We start from the raw sequence: 21,652 nt of genomic DNA on the forward strand, positions 1-21,652 counted from the left end.
ACCTGGAGCTGACTGTGGCTTAGGTCATAAACTCCTTACTGAAAAATTCAGGGTTAAATTGAAGAAACGAGGGAAATTCAGGTATGACTACTAGACCATTCAGGTATGAGCTAAATCAAATCCTTTATGATCATACAGTGGAGGTGACAAATAGATTCAAGGGATTAAATCTGGCAGACAGAGTGCCTGAAGAACCATAGAGAGAGGTTCATGACATTGTACAGGAGGCAGTGACTAAAGCCATTCCAAAGAAAGAGAAATGTCAGAAGACCAAATGGTTGTCTGAGGAGGCCTTACAAATAGCTGAGAAAAGAAGAGAAGTGAAAGGCAAGGGAAAATGGGAAAAACATACCCAACTGAATGCAGAGTTCCAGAGAATAACAAGGAGAGATAAGAAGGCCTTCTTAAGTGAACAATGCAAAGAAATAGATGAAAACAATAGAATGGGAAAGACTAGAGACCTTGTCAAGAAAACTGCAGTTATCAAGGGAGCATTTCAAGCAAGGGTGGACACGATAAAGGACAGAAATGGCAAGGACCTAACAGAAGCAGAAGATATGAAGAAGCAGTGGTAGGAATACACAGAAGAACTATACAGTAACAATCTTAATGACCTGGATAAGCATGATGGTGTGGCCACTCACCTAGAGCCAGACATCCTGGAGTATGAAGTAACGTGGGCCTTAAGAAGCATTACTAATAACAACGCTAGTGGAGGTGATGGAATTCCAGCTGAGCTATTTCAAATCCTAAAAGATGATGCTGTTAAAGTGCTGCACTCAGTATGTCAGCAAATATGGAAAACTCAGCAGCAGCCACAGGACTGGAAAAGGATAGATTTCATTCCAACCCGAAAGAATGGCAATGCCAAAGAATGTTCAAATTACCACACAATTGTGCTCATTTCACAAGCTAATAAGGTTATGCTCAAAATCCTTCAAGTTCGGCTTCAGCAGTAAATGAACTGAGAACTTCCAGATTTACAAGGTGGGTTTAAAAAGGCAGAGGAACCAAAGATCAAATTATTAACATTCACTGGATAATAGAAAAAGCAAGAAAATTCCAGAAAAATATCTACTTCTGCTTCATTGACTATGCTAAAGCCTTTGGTTGTATGGATCACAACAAACTATGGAAAATTCTTCAAGAAATGGGAATACCAGACCACCTGACCTGCTTCCTGAGAAATCTGTACAGCAGGTCAAGAAGCAACACTTAGAACCGGACACGGAACAATGGACTGGTTCCAAATTGGGAAAGGAGTACAAGAAAGTTGTATATTGACACTCTGCTTATTTAACTTATATGCAGAGTACACCCTGTGAAATGCCAAGCTGGTTGAAGCACGAACTGGAATCAAGATTGCCGGGAGAAATATCAGTAATCTCAGACATACAGATGATGCCACTCTATGGCAGGAAGTGAAGAGGAACTAAAGAGCCTTTAAATGAAGGTGAAAGAAAAGAGTGAAAAAGTGGGTTTGAAACTCAACATTCAAAAAACTAAGATCATGGCATCTGGTCTCATCACTTCATGGCAAATATTAGTAAAGAGGGGTAAGTGGAAGCAGTGACTGATTTTATTTTCTTGAGCTCCAAAATCACTGCAGACTGTGACTGCAACCATGAAATTCAGACACTTGCTGCTTCGAAGGAAAGTTATGACAAACCTAGACAGCATATTAAAAAAGCAGAGACACCACTTGGCCAACAAAAGTCGGTATAGTCAAAGCTATGGTTTTTCCAGTAGTAATGCACAGATGTGAGAGTTGGATCATAAAGAAGGCTGAACACTGAAGAATTCATGCTTTCAAATTATGGTGCTGGAGAAGACTCTTGAGAGTGCCTTGAGCTGCAAGCAGATCAAACCAGTCAATCCTAAAGGAAATTAACCCCGAATATTCTTTGGAAAGACTGATATTGAAGCTGAAGCTCCAATACCTTGGCCATCTGATACTGAGTCAACTCATTGGAAAAAACCTTGAGACTGGGAAAGATGAGAAGACTGGGAAAGAATACTGGCAAAATGAGAAGGGGGTGGCAGAGGATGAGATGGTTAGATAGCATCACCAACTCAGTGGACATGAATTTGAGACAACTCTGGGAGAGAGCAGAGAACAGAGGAGCCTGGCATGCTACAGTCCATGGGGTCACAAAGAATTGAAGAAACCGTCTTTTCTCCACTGTATATTCTTTCCTCCTTTGTTGAAGATTAATTGATTGTAGTGTGGGGGGTTATTTCTGGCCTCTCTATTCTATTCCATTGACCCATATGTCTGGTTTTTGTGCCAATAACATGCTGTTTTGATTAATGTAGCTTTTTTTTTTTTTTGCAAGATCATATGACCAGCTCTAGACTAGAGCAATCGCTTCAGTCAGGGTAGAGCTTTACTTGACCTGACATGGGTCACACTGCCTCCTGGAGCTAAGGTGAAAAAAATGTTTACGTACTTGCTACTGGTGGGTACTTCAGTACTTTTGTGTAATGGTCACAAGATGATAAATCAGAGTCTCTAATCTCAGGGAGATTCACTGTAGATATGTCTCTCAAAGGAGAGAAACGTAATCTCAGTAACTTCTAGAAATTCTGCACCTCACTTATCATTTCAGATGCTAGCACCTGAATCATTCTAATAACCACAAAAATGACGACACATACAGATATTTACAGCACAAAATACTTGGAGACTGATGACTAACGAGGCTGTGGGACACACAAGTGCAGTTATGGCTGCTAAGGATTTTTACCAAAAGCATAAAAATGTAACAATGATAAAATATGCCACCACTTGCCCTCATACATGAGGCTGTTTTTCAGTAAAATGGTCTAGGGTGGAATTATAATATCATGACATCTGAACAATTCTGGTCAGCAGACAAAACACTCTGCTGTTTGGGAAACATAACAGGATTGCAAAGCATCATGAAAGCAGTGAAGTATTTGGTTAAACAGATATACTCATGCAGACATACAAATAAGATAAAATGTAAGTATGTGCCCTGAAGAGAGGGCATAAGTTAAGGGAAAATTGTGAGACTAACAAGCACAAGCAAGTTGCGAACTGAAACCATAAAACTGTGGGACCTAAAGTCTGGCACGGTGGTTCTCTTGGGAATACCTAAAATAATGTTAATAACGGCCACAAAATTGGAGCAGCAATAACATATTCTGCATCAATAAGATAGTGATTGAAGAAACCCAAACAAAACAAACTCCTGTATGTCTAAGAAGGCTGTTTTCATTCTTGTAAGAACCACTAATCAACTGCTCAAGCATATCAGGACCCACAGCAAAAGAGAGAACTGAAGATGGCGTGATTTGGAGAAAGTTTAGGAACAGTTTGATTCAGACTGGCCTCAGATCTAAACTGTGTTATCTAATCTAGGTTTTTAAAAACATTATATATTATTTAATCCTCAAAACAGCATTGTCAGTTAGACATTATTTCCATTTTATCAATGAGAAAAGTGAAACTCAAAGAGGTTAAATAACTTGTCAATGACCCAGTGGTGAGAAGGTGACGAATCCAGCCCCAGGAAGCAGGAATTGAGAATGAAGATAAGAATGCTCATTTTTTCCCCTATTCAATTACCAGCCAAAACTGGATTCTTGATAAAAGAATTGGTAATTTATGGATATTTAATGTATAACTTTTAGGTATAAGTTGTTTTTTTTTTTTTGGCTGTACTGTGTGACATACGGGATCTTAGTTCCCTGAACAGGGATTAAACCTGTGGCCCCTGCAGTCCTACAGTGCAAGCCTGGAGTCCTAACCACTGGACCACTCAGGACTTCCATCTTAGGTATAATTTAAAAAAAAATCCTTTTGTAATTAATAAACAGGCTATCATTAAAACTTCGAGGAACTATGGCACACTGCATGAGCATTTTTTTCCAAGTTAAAAAAAAAATTGGTTATTATCAAACTCAGTGACCATATCTTAGCAACCAGAACAAGTTCACTTGAAAATGATGAGCAAAGCAAAGAAAGCAATATAGTTCATAAATTGTAAGCCAAGGGAGCAAGTTTTAACCTTAAAATGAAAAGGGGAAAAAAAACAAAATTTGATTCAAAATGAAACTTCAGTTAGTGCCAAATGTGATGAAAACTTTAATAAATACAAGAGTGAGTTCATGAGTGTTTCCTCCACATCAGCTAGTTGTCATACCAACAACTGCTCTATATTGGGCTCTGCTAGCACTTGGCCATATGCTAAGGGCTTCCGTGCATTCATGTGTTCAATCCTCACAACAACATCGTGATGAAAGAACCATGCTTACCATTTTACAGATGAGAAAACTGAGGTTCACAGAGATTAATAACTTATGCAAGGACACATATATCTAGAAACTGGCAAAGGTGTGGTTCAAAGTGCAAAATATCAACCATTACACTACACTGCCTCTTCTTAAGCTTCCCTGAGGGGATGAAGTAGTGGGACACATGAAATATAAAGTGATTTATTGTAATTATCATTATTATTTGCACTGTGTTGATCATTTGCTTCAAAGAGCAAATCAAATGTTGAATAAAATCCTAAAATAGAGAAACCAAAGAAGCTATTAACTTATTGAAGTTTAGAAAGAATAAGACTACCCAAGAAAGTGGTATAAGAATGCCTGGGAAGTGGTATAATACATCTGCATTCTATGTTATTTCTGTTTTCCATCAGAAATGGGAAGGAAACATTGTCAGCCTGAAGCCTCTTCCTAATGGTTTAGCATCAGAGGTGATTACTCAGAGTATCTGTAGAGGATGTCTTGACTAGTTTTGAACTTAGAGTCAAGAAAGTAGAGTTTTAAATTGGTTACTACTTTTAATCCATAGATAGTCACTATTCATTTTAAAGGGAACTTGAGAATCTATCTACTGATTCTCTGAATATGTGTACCGTATGAGATCTAGAAGGAATCAGTGTGATCATTCAGTCTCACACTCTAGTTTAATGGAGGCCAGAGCTCACCTTTAGTTTTCCAAATTCTCTGCCCAGTGTTCTTTCATCTATACCACATTACCACCTTTGATGGGGAAAGACATGGGAGCCGATAAAATCTGAGGTCCTCTCAGGTGCTAGGCACTTTACATAAGTTACCTCGCTTTCTCCACATTTTACAAACAAGGAAAAGAATGAGATAAGCAGGGAAAAGCTAGTGAAAAAAATCCATAAGTATAAATGGAATAAAGTGTGTGAAATGTTCTGAATTTTTAGGAACCCATGCAAATCCAAACACAATCTTAATAAATAATTCTTCAGCGACACAGGAGGCTTAAGACTGGGAAGATGCAGAGACACAGAGCAGAGAGGGAGAGCTGTTGGAGGTGGCTGGGATAGACCTCAAAGCCCAGTGATTACAGGAAAAGGTTCCTGCACTGGTCACTCAGTAGAACCTTCCATGTTCACACTCACTTGTAATTACTTGTACAAAGTCTATCTCGCCCACCAGACTGCAAGCATCTGTGTGCTCTACAGCGATACGCCTAGAACCTACTATAACCCACAGTAAGGATCTGTTGATGGAAATGAATACCTGAATCCGTTAGTACTCGTTGAATCAGTCAGTCTCAAAGAACAGGGCATGCCAATCGACCCAGACAACATTTAAGAGTACTGCAAGAGCCAGCAGCAATGAGGCATGTCTTACCTCTCTGTTCTCGTAGCTTTCCACAGCAAAGTCATTTTTAACCACAACGTATCTCTCTTTCCATTTCTTTATGTCTTCAGCAAACTGTGACAGTTCTCCTTCATACAAAACAGTTCCAGGCTCCAGCGGCGGCTTAAAGAAGATGAATACAATTAACCATGACGACAAAAGAGGGCATATATCTTGCTATCACTGTCTATTCACGGTATTTCAAGGAATATTTTTGGAAACTATCTTGTGCTGAGATCCTCGGGAAATTGTTGTTTCCCCCACTTCCCTCCACACTTCCCATTCCTACTTCTCCTGACCAAATGCAAATATTTGTCTTCTTGATAACTTTGTAATCTGCATTCCCTCCATTATCCTCCAAGAACAGAAGCATATGGGAGAAGGGATTATAGTAGCAAGGTTATGCCTTGCATATGTGTGTTACTTAAAATCTTCATCCAGTCTGTGGAAGAGAGGGAGAGAGGTGCATAGCTGTAAGTTGTAAACATCTATCCCAGCATCCTGAATATGGGTTAATTCCTGAAAAAACAGGGGCATTCACAGGCTGTTCCCCTATTGGTCAGCCTTCCGTGGCTGCCTCAATAGTTCATGCTCAGTGGTTTTCCCAAACGCAAAGCTCTGGGGACCCAGGCTATAAAACTTAACCTACCTCCAAGCTCCTCAAAGAGATCATGCTTGCTCTCTGGTTAAAGAACAAGCAGGCAAGTCAGCAAACCTTCATTCTACCTCTTCAATTTAAAGGTTTGTGGATTTCACATTAATTATGCTGGTGATAACGGAGAAGGCAATGGCACCCCAATCCAGTACTCCTGCCTGGAAAATCCCATGGATGGAGGAGCCTAGAAGGCTGCAGTCCATGGGGTCACTGAGGGTCGGACACGACTGAGCGACTTCACTTTCACTTTTCACTTCTATACATTGGAGAAGGAAATGGCAACCCACTCCAGTGTTCTTGCCTGGAGAATCCCAGGGACGGGGGAGCCTGGTGGGCTGCTATCTATGGGGTCAAACAGAGTCGGACACGACTGAAGTGACTTAGCAGCAGCAGCAGCATGCTGGTGATAAATATGCTTTAGGGAAGTCCCTGTTAGGTTCCTAGACAGGTCTCTATTGGGCTAACTGTGTAAGGAATAATTCTCATCCTGCCTCATGTATTATCTCAAAATATAGGAATGGGCTTCTTGTCTTTCACGTGTCACTGACTTTATAATTATGTTATTCATAAACTATAGCACCTCTCTTTCTGACTTACTTCACTCTGTAAAACAGGCTCTGGGTTCATCCACCTCACTAGAACTGACTCAAATTCATTCTTTCATGGAATTTAGAAAAATTGATGACCAGATTTTCAGGGAAGGAATGGAGACCAGATGTAGAGAATGGACTTGCGGGCACAGTGGGGGAGGGAGAGAGTGGGACGAATGGAGAAAGTAGCCGACATATATTCACTATCGTGTGTAAAGGGGATCTTCCCGACCCAGGGATTGACAGGGTCGCCTGCACTGCAGGCAGATTCTTTACCATATGAGCCACCAGGGAAGCCCCAGACAGAGAGCTGGTGAGAAGCTGCTGTATAACACAAGGAGCTCAACCTGGTGCTCTGTGATGACTCAGAGAGGTGGGATGAGGGGCAGGGGAGGAGGTTCAAGACGAACGGGATATATGTGTAATTATGGCTGATTCACATTGTTGTAAGGCAGAAACCAACACAACATTGTAAAGCAATTTTCCTCCAATTAAAACATGAATTAAGAAAGAGAAAAAACAGTAGTGCCTTTAACACAATATTGTAAGCCAACTGTATCTTTATGAAAGAAAATCATATTCCCTTTAGAAACGTCTCTCCACTTTCAAGCAAAATTTACACAAAGCATACAGAGAAGATAGATATACTCATCTTTATAAAAATCCACTCAGGGATGGAATTTCCAAAGTAAGTTTCAGGATATTGAGACAGACGATGAGGTACTCTCCTACCTGGGCTCCTTAACATGTAAAAGAGGCCCTCACTCTCCTCTTTAAATGAGACTGAAACCATATATAAGCATAACTTTATAGTTGTTACACACAGCACTTCTTAAAACTGGGCCACTTAAATCAACTGATAGCTTGTTAAAACTATGGCTCACCCTAGATTTATTATATAAGAATCTCTGGGGATGTGGACCAGAATTTTCACTATTATCAAACTCCCTAAATTTTTTCAATAACTGTTTTATGGTGATGACAATCAGTTATCTCTGCAAACCCATGTCACTAAATCTGTTGGTCGACTTGCAGCAGTATTGGACCCATTTATCATTCAACCTTTCTTGAAATCCCTTCTTTATTTGTCTCAGGAACATTGCACTTCTCTCATTTTTTTTTTTTCCTACTCCACAGGCTATTTTTTTTCAGTCCATCTTGCTGGAATCTTCTCCTTTTTCTGATCTCCAAATGTTGAAGGGGCCAGGACTTGGTCATAGAACCTCTCCTTTTCTGTTTACACTTTCCCTTGACTATGTCCCATGACTTTAATACCAGTTCAGTTCAGTTCAGTCACTCAGTCGTGTCCGATTCTTTGTGACCCCATGAATCACAGCATGCCAGGCCTCCCTGTCCATCACCAACTCCCGGAGTTCACTCAGACTCACGTCCATTGAGTCCGTGATGCCATCCAGCCATTTCATCCTCTGTCGGCCCCTTCTTCTCCTGCCCCCAATCCCTCCCAGCATCAGAGTCTTTTCCAATGAGTCAACTCTTCGCATGAGGTGGCCAAAATACTGGAGTTTCCGCTTTAGCATCATTCCTTCCAAAGAAATCCCAGGGCTGATCTCCTTTAGGATGGACTGGTTGGATCTCCTTGCAGTCCAAGGGACTCTCAAGAGTCTTCTCCAACACCACAGTTCAAAAGCATCAATTCTTCGGTGCTCAGCCTTCTTCACAGTCCAACTCTCACATCCATACATGACCACAGGAAAACCATAGCCTTGACTAGAAGGACCTTAGTCGGCAAAGTAATGTCTCTGCTTTCGAATATGCTATCTAGGTTGGTCATAACTTTTCTTCCAAGGAGTCAGCATCTTTTAATTTTGTGGCTGCAGTCACCATCTGCAGTGATTTTGGAGCCCAAACAAATAAAGTCTGACACTGTTTCCACTGCTTCCCCATCTGTTTCCCATGAAGTGATGGGACAGGATGCCATGATCTTAGTTTTATGAATGTGGAGCTTTAAGCCAACTTTTTCACTCTCTACTTTCACTTTCATCAAGAGGCTTTTTAGTTCCTCTTCACTTTCTGCCATAAGGGTGGTGTCATCTGCATAGCTGAGGTAATTGATATTTCTCCCGGCAATCTTGATTCCAGCTTGTATTTCTTCCAGTCCAGCATTTCTCATGATGTACTCTGCATATAAGTTAGATAAGCAGGGTGACAATATACAGCCTTGACGTACTCCTTTTCCTATTTGAAACCAGTCTGTTGTTCCATGTCCAGTTCTAACTGTTGCTTCCTGACCTGCATACAGATTTCTCAAGAGGCAGGTCAGATGTTAGAAGCTAAGAAATCCCAAATTTCTATTCTCTAGCCTCAACCTCTCCACTGAGCTCCAAATCAGAGCATTTAACTATCTATTTCAATATTTCCACAGGTGCATGTCAAAAAAGTATCTTAAACATAACATGGACAAATGTGAATTCAGGACCCCCGTTCACCTTTGACTCTCCTGAGTAAAAGACAAGTCCAACTGCTGATTTGCTCAGGCTGAAAGCTGTCATCACTAATTTCTCTCTTCTTCTGTTCTCTCATATCCAACCCATCCACAAGTTCAGTCAGCTCTGACTTGGAGTCTTCTCAGAACTCCCATCACCACCCTGGTCCAATATGCCATCATCCTTCTTTTGGACTGCTACAGTGTCTTGCTTGCCAGTTTCCAGTTCCCTCTCATGTCCCGCCCTGTAGTCTATCTCTACAGAAAACCCAGAGAGATCCCTTAAAATTATAAGTCACTCTGTATTCCATACCCTCCAATAACTTCCCATCGCACTTAAAATAAAAACCCTTATTGTGGTCTATGGCCCTATATGATCTGGCTTCTATCAGTCACTCTGTATTCCTTTTTCAACTCTCCTCCCTTGCTCACATGGCTCTCGACACACCAGCCTTCCTGCTGCGCTTTTAACTGCAGCAAAACCTTTGCAATTTTGTTCCATGTGCTTAGAACACTCTTTCCACAGATACTCACACAGCCTATTCTTTTATTTCACTCTAGTTTCTGCTCAAATGTCATCTCCCCAAAAGGCTTCTCTGAAATATTCATGACTCCTGCTTTATTTTACTTGATAGCATTTCTTATTACCTGATATCACCTGATATTCATTTATGTATTTATTGTCTTTCTTCTATTTGAATATTAACAGGAAAGCAGAAAATTTCTCTTGCTCTCCAGTACTTAGGATAGGGCTTGGCGAGCAAACATGCATGCTAAGTTGCTTCAGTCATGTCTGATTCTTTGCAACCCTATGGACTGTAGCCTGCCAGGCTCTTCTGTCCATGAGATTCTCCAGGCAAAAATACTCATGTGAGCTGCCATGCCCTCCTCCAGGTTATCTTCCCGAACCCATGTCTCTTGTCTCCTGCATTGGCAGGCAGGCTCTTTACCACTAGCGCCACCTGGGAAGCCCCAGGGCCTGGCACATAGTATTAATAAATATCTGTTTAGGCTGTGGATAATTATTATAATGGAGCAAAGGAGAAAGAATAAACTACAGTTTAGAAGATAAAATCACATTTGATCAATGACCAAAATAAAAATGCCAGAAGTATGAGGCATTGAAATTATGACTTTTTTTGTACTGAACTTCATCAGAGCAAGTCAGATTTCCTGACATCAAAGCATCAGTGCGGAAAAAGATGATAAAATTGAGATCATGCTTGTTTTCTTTTTCATATGGATTGCACCATCAACAAGAAATCATATGTTCTAACTTCCAGGCAAATAGTTTTTTGAGCATGATTTGAGAACAGATTTTTTAAACTGTCACACAAATTATTGTTTATTTCAGAAATATCATGAGCTATAAACCATTCTTAGTGGGAGAAATGTGGAAACCAAATGTCCATGGGTTACCTTGGTCTTCAAAAACTGTGATGTTAAATCTCTTTGCTGTTCTACTTCACTGCGTACATGGTTGCAGAAAGCCACAGAGTACTGGCGACTGTAGTAGGGACTGAAGTTTTTGATGGCTGCCTCAGTTTTCCCTGAAAAAATATGAAAATTAGAATTTAGAAATGTATCATCTGTCACAGAATAGACATCTCTCCATAATTCTATAAATACCCCCTAAAGGTTCTCCACACCTCTGCTTTCTAGGGATTTGTTATTTCCCCACAGTTCCTGAGAACTTGGATGCCTTTATTGATTCCTCCCTTCTGGCATCACCCTGAGTGACTTCAAGGTCCCCGAGGACCATCTATCCAGTAAGCAACTTGCTCCACTTTATATAACAGCCCATCGTCATGACCATAAACGCAACCATCCTCCTAGTTCTACAAGCACCCTGCCACCTCACCCTGTCCTCCCCTTCACCTTGCTCTTCGTTATCCTCTACTTTAAGTCATTCAACGACTCCTGCACAGCAATGCCACGGTCCCAGGGTCCACCATTTCAGCTCTGGACACACATCACTCCATTTTTTTCCCCCCAGATCCTGAGGCTCCACTTCTAGTCCTGCGGATCCACAGCCCTGGATAAAATCAACAAACTATTTCTTCTAGTTTTGCTCCTATGTCTCTGGTCTAAAAGTTTTTTTGTGATTCAAAGAATTATAAAATAACCATGGGGCAGCTTTTGGCTTAGGAATCTCGAGACCTGAATTCTGGTCCCAATTCTAGAAGACAGAGAAGTGAACCAGCGGTATGACCTTGGGTGTCTCTCATTCTCACTGGGCTCCAGTGTCCTAACTATAAAAGAAGGCACTCACTAGTCCACACTTTTCTTGGAATCTACGTGACAGTGAAATATAACCGTGGAAGTACAGCTGTCTGACAACTAAGACTGATAACTGCAATATGATCTCTCAGCACCAGAAGAAAATAAAGCTGAAGATTAATCATGTCGGGGGCACTGGGGGGAGGCTGAGGACTGGAGATGGAGGGAGAGGGAGAGGGAGCACTGGAATGCTTTTGAGCTTTTCCAACCTGGGCAACCGAACTGCAGGAAAGGAGAAGGAAAAATAGGGGAGGAAGGGCAAAGGAGCATTCTGAAGCAGATGAGAAATCCTCACAACGTTTCAAGCACTTCCCACCGAGAACAGAAATAAATACAGGTCCCACTGACTGTGCTCACCAGCTGTTAGTCCTTAGAATGAAATGTTAGTTTGAGAAAAGTAAATCTGATATAACATTCCAAAATATTTTAAAGTGTTTTCATGGGAACTTGGTATAATTTTTGTTTTCAAATTTGATATAGTCAACAGAGAAATATTAAAACATACAGGCAACATTCGTTTCGAGCTATTATGCATGTAAAATTTCAAAACCAAGTGAAGGGTTATAACCACATAGATAAAGATACTCAATATGAGAACTGTGAATCCACACTTGCCAACTTCTATGCCTATGGAATCATTGCCCCAAACACCCACAAGTGTATGAGTTGTTGTTCAGTCGCTCAGTCATGTCCAACTCTGTGACCCCATGACGGAAGGACACTAGACTTCCTCTGTCCTTCACCATCTCCCAGAGCTTGCTCAAACTCATTCTCTCTGTACGGAAAGGCCTACTGTAGCCCAGGCATTTAGGTCTCATAATATATATGAGGTAAAGGGGAATTCTCACTTATTCCCTCAATAAAATGACATTTTCTGGTTGTATTCATGAGTTTTAATAATTACTACTTGTAAGGGGCTTTGAGACCTACTAATAATAGGTTCTGTAGAAATGCAAATAAAAGCTCCTATAATTTGAATCAGGCATGCTTTTCCTTGCTCTGTGAGTTTATGGTATTACTATTAATCAGTATTTGCATAATACTCTCATATGTTCAGGCTTTTAAGTATCTAATTGGTCATTATTTTATTAGCTTTTATGCAGCACATAAGAAGGAAAATTCTATATACTTGTCTATAATTTCCTTGTATAGGCGTGGGGCATCTTTGAGAATTCCCACAATGAGGATGTCTCACCTCACTGAAACGTATAAATGAATAACAAAAGCTGCCCATTAGGTCCAAGTAACCACTGTTTAGTCTAGCAGAAGAACAGCTGGTTAATTTCTGATGTGAATTTTTGTACGCTTGCAAGCACTTGGATTTAAATAAAAGGAGATGGATGTCATTGTATGATGAGTTCTACAGAACCTTGAAACCTGATATCCTGCCACATCACCAAACCTCCCTCAAGGATGTTCTGTTTCTACTGAGATGCTACAATGCCTCTGCTCCCTTCCAACACAGGAGAAAAACACTTCTGCGACTTGAATATCTACAGATGAAGGAGGGAGTACTCATAAAAAAGGGATCACAGCTTTCGAGGGTAATTAACCTAACGACTCTCCAAATGTGAACAAAACAGCTAATAACATCACAAATTCTAGGAGGAAAATAAAAGCTATTCCCAAAATGTATCTAGATTTTAGATTCAGCTGATCTAAACCCAAATAAAAGAATGCCTGGTGTAGGGATCTTGACAATTTGGGAAAAGCCTAGAGTTGGGGCAAAATGACACTGTAGTTAGGAGGATGGATTCTGGAGTTAGATAAGGGATGAATCGCATCTCTGCTACTTACTAGTAGTAAGATTTCATACCAGTTTCTTCCCCTCGTATAAAATGAAGCCAGTAAGAGTAGCATTCTCATGAATTGAGGTGTTATATTACTCAACCATTAAACATGAAATATTGCCATTTGTAAGAATGCATCTGGAACTAGAGAATATTATGCTTAGTGAAATGTCAGGCTGACAAATACTGTATGATACCACTTATATGTGGAATCTAAAAAGTAACACAGATGAATGTATATGCAAAACAGAAATAGACTCACAGATATAAAACACAAGCTTGTGGTTGTCAAAGGAGAGAGGGAAAGGGAAGTGACAAATTAGGGGTATGGAATTAATAGATACAAACCACTATATGTAAAATAGATAAGCAACAAGGATATACTGTATAGCAGAGTGAATTATACCCATTATCTTATAATAACCTATAATGGAATATAATCTCCAAAAATACTGAATCACTTTACTGCACACCTGAAACTAATATAACATTGTAAATCAGCTATACTTCGATTTAAAAACAAGAGTAACAATCTCACAGTGTGGTTGTAATTACATGAAATAACACAGTGAAGTGCTCAGCACTGCATTTGGCACATAGAAAGGGCTCAGTAATCCCTAGTAATTATGATGATGGTGAAGAACTCAAGCTAACCACCCGGGGAAGGTCCTTAAGCCGAACCAAGGAATGAAGAAGTCAAAAGCAAGTTGTCTACCGTAACTCTTTAACTAGGACCTGCCCTGTTGCTTACAAAACCACTATCCTACTCACTGAAAGCTCAGGACAAACATAACCTACATTTTCACAGATGTTTTAGGAACACTTTCTAGCATGTAAGAGGCTCTCAGTGCAACCTGAATTAAAATCAACTAAATCAAACAGCCTTAATGAGCCAAAGTGAAAAGGCAAGTTAGTATATGTATTACACTGAGTTCCCCGCTCTGAGCCTAAATTTTTTAAATTGAAATATAGTTTATTTACAATGTCGATTATTGCTGTACAGAAAAGTGATTCAGTTATACATATACTGTTGTTGGGCTGTTCAGTCACTAAGTCATGTCCAACTTTTTGCGACCTCATGGACTGCAGCATGCCAGGCTTCCCAGTGTTTCACTATCTTCCAGAGTTTGCTCAAATTCATGTCCGAGTCACTAATGCCATCTAGCCATCTCATCCTCTGCCACCTTCTTCACCTTTTGCCTTCGATCTTCCCCAGCATCGGGGTCTTTTCCAATGAGTTTGCTCTTGACATCAGGTGGCCACAGTATTGGAGCTTCAACTTCAGCATCAGTCCTTTCAGTGAATGTTCAGGACTAATTTCACTTAGGACTGACCAGTGTGATCTCCTTCCTGTCCAAGGGACTCTCAAGAGTCCTCTCCATCACCACAACTGGAAAGCACCAATTCTTTGGTGCTCAGCCTTCTTTATGTCCAACTCTCACTTCTGTACATGACTACTGGAAAAACCATAGCTTTGACTATATGGGCCTTTGTCGGCAAACTGATGTCTTTGTTTTTAAATACACTGTCTGGGTTTGTCATAGCTTTCCTTCCAAGGAGCATCTTTTAATTTCATGGCTGCATACATTCTTTTTATTTTTTTTTCCATTATGGTTTATCATTGGATATTGAACATAGTTCTCTCTGCCCTACAGTAGGACCTTACAGCTTATTCATTCCATATATAAAAGACTACACCTATTAACCCCGACCTCCCACTCCATCCCTTTCCCAAGCACCTTCCCCTTGGCAACCACCAATCACTACTCTATGTCTGTGATTCTGCTTCCATTTCATAAACAGGTTCACTTGTCTTATTTTAGATTTCACATATAAGTGATATTGTATGTTATTTGTCTTCCTCTTTCTGATTTATTTCACCTAGCATGATAATCTCTAGGTCCATCCATTTTTCACCAAATGACATTATTTCTTTTTAATGGCTGAGTAATACTCCATCATATAGCCGTACTGTATTTTTATCCATTCATCTGTCAATGGACCCACAGTGGCTACACTAACTTATATTCCCACCAACAGTATATAGGAGGGTTCCCTTTATCTCCACATCCTCTCAAGCATTTGTTATTTGTAGACTGTTTAACAATGGTCATTCTGACTGGTGTAAGGTGGCACCTCTTTGTAGTTTTGACTTGCATTTCTCTAATAATTAGAGAAATGTTGAGTATCTTCATGTGTCTATTGGCCATCTGTATGTCTTCTTTAGAGAAATGCTTATTTAGGTCTTCTGCCCATTTTGGGGTAAGACTGTCTATTTTCTCATTGTTGAATTGTATGAGCTATTTGTATATTTTGGAAATTAAACACTTGTCAGTTGCATCGTTTGAAATATTTTCTCCCATTCTGTAGGTTGTCTTTTTGCTTTGTTTATGGTTTCCTTTGCTGTGCAAAGGTTTGCAACTTTGATTAGGTCCTCTTTGTTTATTTTTGGTTTTATTTGTATTGCTTTGGGGCTTCCCAGGTGGCGCAGTGGTAAAGAATCTGCCTGACAATGCAGGAGACACAAGGGACACTGGTTCAATCCCTGGGTCCAGAAGATCCCCTGGAGAAGAAATTAGCAACCCACTCCAGTATTCTTGTCTAGAAAATTCCATGGACAGAGGAGCCTGGTGGGCTACAGTCAGACTTTCAGAGTTGGACACAACTGAGCAACTGAGCGCAAGAAAACATTGGTATGATTTATGTCAGAGAAGGTTTTGCCTATGTTCTCTTCCAGTAGTTTTAGGGTATCATGTCTTATGTTTAAGTCTTCAGCTATTTTGAGTTTGATTTTTGTGAATGGTGAGAGGGTGTGTTCTAACTCCATTGATTTACATGCAGCAGTCCAATTTTCCCAGCACCACCTGATGAAGAAACTATCTTTTCCCTAGTGTATATTCTTGCCTCCTTTGTCAAAACTTAACTGACCATAGGTGTGTGGGTTTCTTTCTGGACTCTCTATTCTGCTCCATTGATTCATTTGTCTGTTTCTGTTCTAATACCACACTGTTTTGATTACTGTAGCTTAGTAGTATTTTCTGAAGTCTGGGAGGGTTATGCCTCCTGATTTTTTCTTTTTTGTCGAGGATTGCCTTGGCAATTCTGGGTCTTTTATGGTTCCATATGAATTTTAGGATTATTTCTTCTAGTTCTGTGAAAAATGTGTGAGCCTCAATTTTGTCACCTATAAAATGGGGATTATAAGACACTCATTTTCACAGTGCTTTACAAGTATTCAATGGGATGTTCTACAGGTTAAAAAGTACCTAGAGCAGTATCAGACACTTTAGATACTCAATAAATTTTGACTATTATTACTATTAATTAATATCCCATCATAAGGGCATTCAAATAAGTGGATCAGCCCACAGGTACCACACAAAATAATTTCTGCTTAACCCAGCTTGTTTCCACAGTTCTCAAGATTCTTGAGTATTGAATTACCTTCCTCTCCACCCTCTGCAATTTAGTATCATATTCTCTTGCCTAAATTGTTTTTGAAACATACTGCCAGGTATTTCTCTAATAGGAAGTTACTCAATAATATAAAGACTAGAACCACAAAGGGTTTCTTCCACATTTTCTTGTACCAGCATTTCGGGAACAGGCATATTTCTTTTAATCCTACTTAAGTATTACAGCCTGTGCTGGGCCTTGGGCTGGTACAATTTACTTGACCAGGCTGGTCTTAATACCCTTCAGGGTAATCATCACTGAAGTTAAAAGAAACCTCCATGAGAGCTCTGTCCACAACACTTAGCTTCAGTTCAACTTTGTAAAAGTAAGAAAAGTATCTTCTGGCCCTTTTAAAAGCATCTGAATTCATACAGGTTCAAAACTCAGCACTATTATTTGATTCCTTTTCCTTGCTCCCATATTCAGTCATCAGATCTTGTCACTTCTATTTTCATAGTATTTCTTGAATCCACCTCCTTTTCCCCATCCCAACCACCACACCTTCAATCAAGTCTTTCTTATATTGCAAAAAACATTGTACAAGTGTCTTAATCTGCTCTATCTCAAGATCCCAGCACAGCAAAAAACAAACAGACAAAAAAACTTTTGTAGCTCTTAGTTCTAAAAGAGGAACAAAAAAGTCAAAACCAGAGTGGGGTGGGGGGAAATGCCACTGCTAATACGTAGATCCTGGAGGATTACAGGAAATAGCCAAAGCTTGGTCCCTATTGCAAAAGGCAAGATGCTGGGAAGTGGCCAGAATGAGTCTGGAGTCGATGGAACAGAACAGGAGAGGCTGAATCCTATCTGGCCACCATGGTCCCATTCAAGAGAAAGCTGACATGAGTTGTCAAGGCCCAAATATTAAAGTAGGGAACTGTCCTTCAGAACCAAGTCTTGCCTTTAATTTTCCCAGGCAACTCTTTTGAAAGCCTTAAGAGGTACACCTCATTGTCACAGGCCATAATCCTCTGTATCCTGGCTTGACAAGTTTCGTTTGACATGTTGTTGCAAGACCGTGTTAATTCCTTCGTAAAAACCTTTAACAGTTCCCCATTGCCTAGAAGAGTAACCACCAAGACTGGCACCAAAGGCCCTGTGATCTGGCTCCAGCTCTCTTTTACTTCCCACCTCTCCTACTCAAACTAACGCTTCTCATCCCCAGTACATGGCCATGCCTTCACCCCTCCTTTCTCCCTTACTTCAAGCCCAGGTGGCAAGCCCAACCCAAGAAGAAAAATTTCTGGCTCTCCCCAGCTGGAAACACTCACCTTCTTTTGTATTCTCCCAAAAATACACCACTTTTGCTACAGCTGTTTAAATATAGCTTATGTCTCCTCCAAGTATATACTTTTATTTGTGTACTCAGCAAATATTTGTTGAATGAATGAAAGAATAGCCAAGTAAATATTTGAGAAAAGTAAATTACAGTGCACCATAATCATGAAATCTATGCCAGTACCCTGAGAAAGGAGTAAGGTCCAGTCCTCAGTTTGACTACTTATTATTAAAAATATGTATTCTCACACAAGCTTCCTGGGTCAGGAAGGTAACCTGGAGTAGGAAACAGCCACCTATTCCAGTGTTCTTGCCTAGGAAATCTCATGGACAGAGGAGCCTGGCAGGGCTCCATGGGATTGCAAAGAGTTGGACATGACTGAACACACACACGCATGCACGCACACACACACATGCACGCACACACACACAAACACACACGTACTCTTACACAGCATACAATCCATGAGGGGCCCTTGGTTAGCCAGCTGCAACCTTTTCCAGTTGTTGGGTCTGGTCAATGGAGCCACAGAGGAAAAGGTCATACGTGAAGAATTGCTGAAACAGAAAGAGCAGAAGCAGGAGCAGGGGGAGGATTATGAAGATGTCAACACTGACCAGGAAAGTGTTGACGAGGAAGGTGATTAAAAAAAGGCTCAGACACGTCCCCTCCTGAAGAGGCCGGCAAGGCACTACCTGAGGAGTCTCAAGCAGCTGAGCAGTCTATAGCATCTTTGTCTTGGATAAAATGACTGAAGAGAAAGATAGTGCTTATGACTTCAGTGCAGATTACGTTTAATAAATCCTGTCCTTCTGTAAGGGATTTTTTGTTGGTGATATAGTCATTATATTAACCATATATAATGATATATTCGTTTAAAAGAATCAAGCGACTTTTGAAAAATGCACTCTCATAGCATAATTCTTCTGTTTAAAATCTGGCTCTTATGGGTTAATTCTGTTTAAGCTTTTAAATCAGTTTTGTCCCTGAAATTATATACGGGGAATTACGTGAAAACAAAAGCTCTTCTTGGTTTTTGTCTTTTTCTTGACCAGTTTATAGAAATGGAAAATATACAAGGGCCTAGATAAAACTTTTATGAAGTCTGAAGAGCCTGACAGATTTGTATATATTCTCATTCTAGAAGGTTCTTTATCAACATTCTAGTCTTGAAGTAGTTTTCTCAAGACTACTATTTAATTGGGTTATCTCAATTCTACCCTTTATCAATAGCTTTCTTCCTTGAAAGATAATTGTTTCTTGTGGATTATTCCTAGTTCCTCCATCATTCCCAGGATCAAAACAACTATGGCATATTAAAATATCTTCTCTGAAATATTCATATTCCATCCTGTTTCAATTACTTTGAGAAAAGTAGCTCAGGAGTTACAGTAAGATACAGAAATTCCAAACATTACTTTTGCTATGTCTCCTTCTTACCTTTTTTCAATTATTTTTTAAATAGTTGAGATTATAACGTTTTGCATTTAGTTTTATTTACTTAACATTTCACCTTTGGTTTTTTCTATATTACCCTCCCAAATCACAATTTTCAGTGTTACATTTCTATTGTTACTTGAAACAGAAAAATACAGAAATTAAAAAATAATAATAATAAGTTCCTGTGAACAAGGTGGCTGTTTCCTGGAAACTGAGGCAAATTCAGGAATGAGAAAAGGGTTAACTAGGTCTTTGGCAAACTTTTGTAAGATCTGTTGACGTTTCAGGTGAAGATTAATTTGGGAGAATGAGAAAAGTCCCTCTGAAAATAAAATATTTTTAATATTTATAAAACAGTATAATAATATCTAGTATTTGCCCCAGAGTTTCTCAGATTATAAAAGTTTAAAATACTAATGAGTTATAACATCTGCTTTAGTTTCAGGTTTCTAAGCACCATCACTTTGCACCGTAGGGTGAAGAAATCAGAAATCCCAATTCACAATGCAAGGTGCAAAAAGCTAATTACACAGAATAATGCCCAAGGACTCTCTCTTTCTTCTAGGAAATGCCTTAGAGAATTGGGATAAATTGGATTCTCCATAATGGAACTAAATGACATTTTATCTTTTAAGCACATTTATTATTGGAACTTTAGTGAAAGGTTTTCTTAGACTCTAATACAAAAATTCTTCACGGGCAGCGTTGATGCCAGCAGGTGTCTGTACCCTACCTGGCAGAAACTCTACTCTGAGTTAGAAATAAGACACATAAACTAACTTAAGTTCTCTGTGATTCACTGCAGGTATTCAGAAGAGAAACATATTTGCATTCTCAAGAGCTTATATTAAACATATGGTTCTTGCTAGGACCCTCCCGGGACTATGGATAGAAAGCAGATGTACTTAGGAACAAATAACAGAATAGTTTCCTCATTTCCAAAACTGACACTCATAGAATTCTAAATTCTGAGTGTACTTGCCCTTGGATTGTTAAAGACTCTCACTTTTTTTTTTTCCAATCCGTATTCTAAAAGCCCTCACCATTTCTTTAATATGGCCACAAAGCTTAGCCCATTAAGGGCATTCAATGAATCCACATGTATAAACAGATGCTGGATAAGGGGTCAGGCACCAACACCAGTCGGTGAGGCAGAAGTGAAAGCAGTACTTTTTACAAATGATCACAGCCACTGAACTAAATTAAGGTTTCCATGTGCACTGTATAGTTAGTAGAACAATACTATTTAGTAGAGCAATACCTCAACAGGTTAGTATGAGAGAAATGAGAGGGGCTATCTATGGGAGGAAAGTGAAAGTGAAGTCGCTCAGTCATGTCTGACTCTTTGCGACCTCATGGACTCTAGCCCGCCAGGTTCCTCTGTCCATGGAATTTTTCAGGCAAGAATACTGGAGTGGGTTGCCATTTCCTTCTCCAGAGTATCTTTCTAACTCAGGGATTGAACCTGGGTCTCCTGCATTGCAGGCAGATGCTTTACCATCTGAGCCACCAGGGAAGCCCTTAACACTACCATTTTAAAAGTTACAATCGCCCACTACCTTACTCTATGGAAAAATAAAAACCCTACTGTAGTCAGCTATTCCAGAGAATAGCTTTTGACAACCTGTAGGATCTTAAGTCTGGTCTCCTCTTTTTTAGAGAAAGAAACCAATCATAGTGTTAGAAAAATAAATATATGCCCATACTTGTAAGCACACATTTTTTTTTAACCATAATTAGATGAACGATAACTTTAAATTTTCTTCCATTTCATTTGGGAAAAGCGCTTGGAAATTTTCAAGATTATTTTCCCATTACTTCACAGCATGCCTCCAATTTCTTCATGACACATTTGATGAGAACAAATCTTGTTTATTTTGCCACTTCTCTAAACTGCCTAATCTCCCCTAAGGAAGTTGCAGATTGGCTATTTTTTTTTTTTTAACAAAAAGGAAAGGAAAGAGTGTGAAAAAGAATACTAAGCCAATCTGACCCAGCTACTTTTTCAGAAAGCATCACAAAATTATGAATTTAGGAAGAATACTAATATTTCACCCATTAAACAAC

General features: G+C 39.7%; 1 protein-coding gene across 1 annotated transcript in view; it reads right to left on the bottom strand.

Annotated features, from left to right (window-relative positions):
- Positions 1–21,652, bottom strand: part of FAM129A (family with sequence similarity 129 member A) — a 174,819-nt gene that overhangs the window by 90,280 nt on the left and 62,887 nt on the right. Inside the window, exons 2-3 of the mRNA XM_018060719.1 lie at positions 10,760–10,890; positions 5,644–5,775 (exon numbers count right to left, since the gene is read on the bottom strand). Of these exons, the coding sequence (XP_017916208.1) occupies positions 5,644–5,775; positions 10,760–10,890 (263 nt within the window). The remainder of the gene's footprint in view (positions 1–5,643; positions 5,776–10,759; positions 10,891–21,652) is intronic.

The sequence above is a fragment of the Capra hircus genome, chromosome 16 (assembly GCF_001704415.2).
Source record: "Capra hircus breed San Clemente chromosome 16, ASM170441v1, whole genome shotgun sequence".
In the NCBI taxonomy this organism is placed as follows: Eukaryota; Metazoa; Chordata; class Mammalia; order Artiodactyla; family Bovidae; genus Capra; species Capra hircus.